Source organism: Parasteatoda tepidariorum, chromosome 6, assembly GCF_043381705.1.
Source record: "Parasteatoda tepidariorum isolate YZ-2023 chromosome 6, CAS_Ptep_4.0, whole genome shotgun sequence".
NCBI lineage: Eukaryota > Metazoa > Arthropoda > Arachnida > Araneae > Theridiidae > Parasteatoda > Parasteatoda tepidariorum.
Genome location: NC_092209.1, coordinates 24,368,690 through 24,373,995, shown reverse-complemented (window position 1 = coordinate 24,373,995; position 5,306 = coordinate 24,368,690). Strand labels below are relative to the sequence as shown.

The following is a 5,306-nucleotide window of genomic DNA, read 5'->3' as shown; positions in this document are numbered from 1 at the left end:
TATATATATAATAACAGGCAAACAAATTTTGATTTGTAAGGCGTATTATTTTTTACGTCATTATGTAATTTTACAAGGCAAAGTACAAAATTTGAGCGAATTTGTTGGAAGAGTTCCTGAGAAATCGAATTTTAAATATTCGAATTCCTTAAAAGTCAATTTCTCAGAAACTATTCAACCGATTCCGCTCAAATTTTGCATTTTGCCACAGGAAATTATATCCTTTATAAGACTAAAAAACTGTATACCTAAAAATTCGAAATGTTTTTGACTCATATTAAATAAAATGATAAATATTCACTAAATTTTATTTTTTGCATGGAATAATTTTTGATAAACAAACTTTATTATTAAGCGCAAAAAGTTTTCAATTCGCTTTAGAAGTTCCCGAGATATGGCGAAATACCCAAAAAGTTAAATTAACATTAAGGGGTCAAAACTAGGGATCGCTCTCCAAGCCTTAGAGAGTGAAGATCCGATCATTAGATCAAAAGTCATTCAGGTGGTCCGTTTTTTTTACCCACTGTACATTGGAATGCTGGAAATAGACAACTATCTCATTGCACAGCTACGAAGCAGCATTGTCTGATTCGTACGTAGTTAAAGACATATGATAAACGATTTGTGGAATGAAGGAATGAGTAGGGGAGGGAGAGGTGGCAGGTACCCAAATAGTTGGCAAATACGAAATTTAAGTAAAATCATCGAGTTTAGACAAAAATGTAATTACAAATTACAATGAAATGAATAAGAGTACAAAAAAAAAACAATTTGCAAAATATATGTACCATACTTTACTTACAAGTAAATTAAATTGAAACAAAAGTCCAGAATGACTTGACAAAATATATTAGAAAATTAAAAAATATCATTAAAATTATTAACTTTAAATAAAATCAGTTACGTCAAAAGAGATAAAAATCAAAATGACTTGACAAAATAAGTTAGATTATAAATTGACGTTTAGTCAATATCTCTGTTGTGGCTTGCCCGCATGCAATGTCTCAAAAAATGGAACATTGGCTTTTCAACGGGTAATTATGCACCCTCTGTTTTAGCAAATGATGGTAGACGTTTTTTACACTATTGTGTTAACGTTTCTTAGCACTGTTGAGTGATATTAAAATAACTTTTAATCCCTTCCATTATAATTTTTCCCAGTGGTATTAAAATGGAATTAAAACCTCAATTTTAAGCAAGCAAATACGCTGTATTTGAAAAAAATTAAGTTGACAACCATGATAGTAACGCATATTAATATATAGGCTTAATTTTTGTAAGAATAGTGGTGATCAAAATCATTTAAAAATTAAATTTATAAAAGAAAAAATAGTATATATTTAATACCACTTTAAATATGAAAATAAAATCTCCCGCAAAATGCGGGAGAGTTTGCAGGTATGTAATTGTAGGCCGGAATTATTTCAACTATGCAAACAATTTAAATCTTGGGGGAAATCAGTTAATTTATGTATTACATGCTTGTTGAAATTAGTTACTCGTAGTCGAAATCCTTACTAATTAGCTTTGTTAAACGTAGTTAACATTAATGTTAGAATTTTAAAAATTAAAATAAAATCTACCGCAGAAATCAGGATGTTCAATAGTTTTGAATGTAACGTTCATGGCAGGAAGAAAAAAAAAATAATTTTTTTTTTCGTGCAAAAATCTCCCTTTCCTTATTTGGAATTTTATTGTATTTTTACGTGTTAAAATCAAACTAAAAAATGGCTCCTGCATGAAAAAATGGTAACCTATGTGAAAAAATGGTAGCACAACAGAGATGCCAACTGCTCCGCTTTGTTCAAAAGTTTTTTATAAAATGCTAAACATAAACTCGCTGAAATTTTGTTGATTTTGTCGACATTCTAAAAGACTAATTATGACATGACCGGAACAGAATGTTGTTTTATATAAATTTCCGAGTTACATACATGACTTTGTTCCCCAATATAACTCCAGTATCATTTATCGTGATGTGAAAACTTCAAAACTGATTTTATACAAATAATTGAAAGTTAACTTAATGAAATTTTAAGCAGTCTTGAGAAAAGTTACCATACTTTAATCTTTACAGGTTATGGGTACCCTCTACTTGGTGAGGTATACTAGTGGGTACTTTGAGTTAGAAGAGGTTGAAAGTATTAGCTTCATCACCTAAAATTTTGCAAACTTTGGTTTTTACCATGCTATCATTTTATAATATCTTTTGCAGGAAGCAGGTCTGTTAGCATTTCTGTTAGTTACTCAGTTTCCATTCAAGTTCTCTACCACCTTTTTCATAAAGGCATTTTATCACATGAAATTTATTTACATTCACATGATATTTATACATAATAAAAGATGGATTTCCACTCTTTCTTGCTCCGAAACAATTTGCTGTTATCTACCACTTAAGAGTTGAAAAATCATTGTGTTTTGATTTTAAATTCAAATATCAGTATACATAGTAGAGATGCCACTTTGCTCCGCATTGTGAAAAAGTATTTTCTAGAGGTAAAAAAATATAAGTTATTTTTACTTTCATTTTAAATAGTTTTTCCGCTGCTACGTATCACAAATTTGAAGTATTATATGAAATGTAACTACGAGTATATTGCATTCATCTCGCGGTTACAGTTTTAAAGAGTAGACGTAAATATGCTTAATCTACAAGTTTCGCTATTTAATTTGCTAAAAATTTATTAAAACTATTACAGACAGCGGAGCAGCTGTTCATAGTAGATTGATCTAGAAAATGCGAATAATGAAAACTTGTGCTACAGTTTGGTTTTCTTCAAACCGTGCCTATTAAAGGATGCTTAGCGAAAACGAATAACATTATTCAATTATCTACAACTGTCTAAATATTTATTTAGTTAAAGATTTTTTTTTAAAAAAAAGGTACTGATAAATTTAAAAAAAATGCAGATGTTGTTAAAAAAGTTCAGGTCAGTGTTCAAGAATTTTGTTGTTTTAAAAATAACAACAAATATATACAGCTGACATCGGCATAAAGTTATCACACAGAAATTAAAATTTTACTGACATGAATTTTTATTTGACACAAAAATTTTTTTAAAAATGTATGCATGAAAACAAATGAGTTCTCTTGTGCTCTCTATGATAATATAAACTTTATACAACAATAACATTTAAGATTTTCTCAGAAAAGATGACACAAATTATTTTCATGTCAGAAAGTATCGAATTTTAAGGAGCAGCAAAATCAAAGGGTCAAACTGAAATCGGGCTTTGACCTTTCGTCATTGTTACAACACTTTTAAAATTAAGTTGAATGAAATAAAAATACAAAAAGAATAATCGAACAATACTCATCGCTGAATGAAGATAGTGACATCTAAGAAGAAAAAAAATTACAAGTTAAATTAATTATTACACTTGTAATTTTTAATTCTCTTAAAATTCACAAATTCAATTTTAAGAATAAAAATTGCAAACGATTGTAAAAAAAAAATCTTACGTAAATGTTTCAGGAGGTAAGAACTGATGGAGTGGACACTTTGCACGCAGGTGGACACAGAGTGACCAATCATGCAGATCATGTCGGTAAGGGGAAAGAAATGTAAATAAGCTGTGGCTAATTTTTTTTCTTTCACTTCTCAGTCTCCGTTACAAACTCTAGGGATCTCTTTCCGATGTTGCTCTAGCCATCTTGTGTTCTTCCGCCAAGAATCGATCGTCTGAGTGAGGCGGCGAACAGATTAAATGTTGTTCCGCTGGTAAAGGAGAGAAGTAGTCCGGTTTGGATTTTAGGGGGAACATCTTTAAAAGCGCGATTCCTTAGATTATTTTGGCGAGAAAAAGGAATGTGAATATGGTAATTAAGTGAAAAAAGTGGTCGGTATTTCCGGCATGATAAATAACGTAATAACACAGAACGTAAAATGATAAGGAGGTAAATTTTAACTGGATAAGACAGGCGATAATACTTAACCATACATTTTTTAAGTTATAATAGATTTTCTTACTAAGATAAAATGAAATATGATTTTCATACTTGAAGGTACATTATAAAGGTTATAAATTAAATACATGCTAGGATTAACTTTTCCATTAAAATCAAATATACTTAAGTATTAAACTTCAGGTCATTTTTTAGTTACAATTTACTCTTTATTTTAAGGAAAAAAAGTTAGAAATAAATAGTAATAAGCAGCAAGTTTTGAAGACTTAAGATATAAGACTGAGCAAAAGTAGGTAATTTCGAAGAAAATTACGAATTATTTTTTATTGTCTATATTTGAAATTTTGTTCATTAGCTTTTTAAATATCTATAAAGTTTTGTTCTCCGTTCTTTAGAATCAAAGTGATAGTTGTTTTTCTGCATGCTGTCCGTCGTAGCGGAATAGCAATTACATACTTTAAATGGATTTTCAGATAAACGTTGATTTTGAGACAATTTTTGCATGCTAACACACACAACAAAGTTTATCATAGAATTCTTTGAAACTTCGTGTGTAGATTTTGTATAGTGTAAGCCATGTTTTGAACTAAAATCTAAGATCTAAGTGTGAATTTATTATTTTTGATCACTTTTTTTAGCAAGAATGTTCAGAATTTAACTTTAAAAAATCAATATTGTGCAATGCACTTGATCCTATTTCACCATACATTTGAAAGTTTTCTTTAAAATGTGTTCAAAATGCACGTAACCACATTATTTATCTAAAAAAAAAATGATTTAGATATTTAGGCATTACAATTTGGTGTAGAGCTGTTTGCATGCTATAAAAGTGTTTTGCTCAAATTTGAATATAATTTTTAAAAAGTATTTTATAAATTTGTAAAGTTTACTTTAGATATACAATTTTTGGAGCTCTGCTTAGAAAAAATAGAATTATATTTTAATTAACCGGTTAACGCCCAGCGTCATATATATAGGACAATTCCTTTTTTCAAAGACATTCATTGTGGTGGGAAGTACTTTTTAAGCAGGAGCAAGTACTTTTTGATCTATCAATGATTTTTTGAATGCCTTAACAGTTGAAAAACCAATTAATTTCGATAATACATTACACCACTTTTTCCATAAAACCACTTTTTGTATCATTTCAATATATAAATTCGGGACAATACTGGTTAAGATTGTTTGAAAAAATGTGTTAAACCCTGTCAGATACCTTAACATTTTGCACTCCGATGTTGCCTCTGAGGTTTTATCATTAGTCACCACTCTAAAATTAAAATTTTTTATAACTTTACCCCTTGGGGACAGGTGTAAGGCTCCTATACTATCAGAGCTGACCTATCAAGCAATATTGGAGCAAACAAGTTCACAAGTATATTAACTTGTATTCTCAGGG

The 5,306-nt window shown here is 29.4% G+C and overlaps 1 protein-coding gene across 3 annotated transcripts in view; it reads right to left on the bottom strand.

Annotated features, from left to right (window-relative positions):
- LOC107447930 (Cyclic nucleotide-gated ion channel subunit B) overlaps nucleotides 1–5,306 on the bottom strand; it is a 109,135-nt gene that overhangs the window by 49,934 nt on the left and 53,895 nt on the right. The window contains exon 1 of one of the 3 annotated variants that reach the window (XM_043043269.2): nucleotides 3,464–3,684. The exons of the other annotated variants lie outside the window; for them this stretch is intronic. Coding sequence (XP_042899203.1) covers nucleotides 3,464–3,545 — 82 coding nt within the window. The 5' untranslated portion in view covers nucleotides 3,546–3,684. Of the gene's footprint in view, nucleotides 1–3,463; nucleotides 3,685–5,306 lie in introns of those variants that run through there. 3 annotated transcript variants of the gene reach the window in all.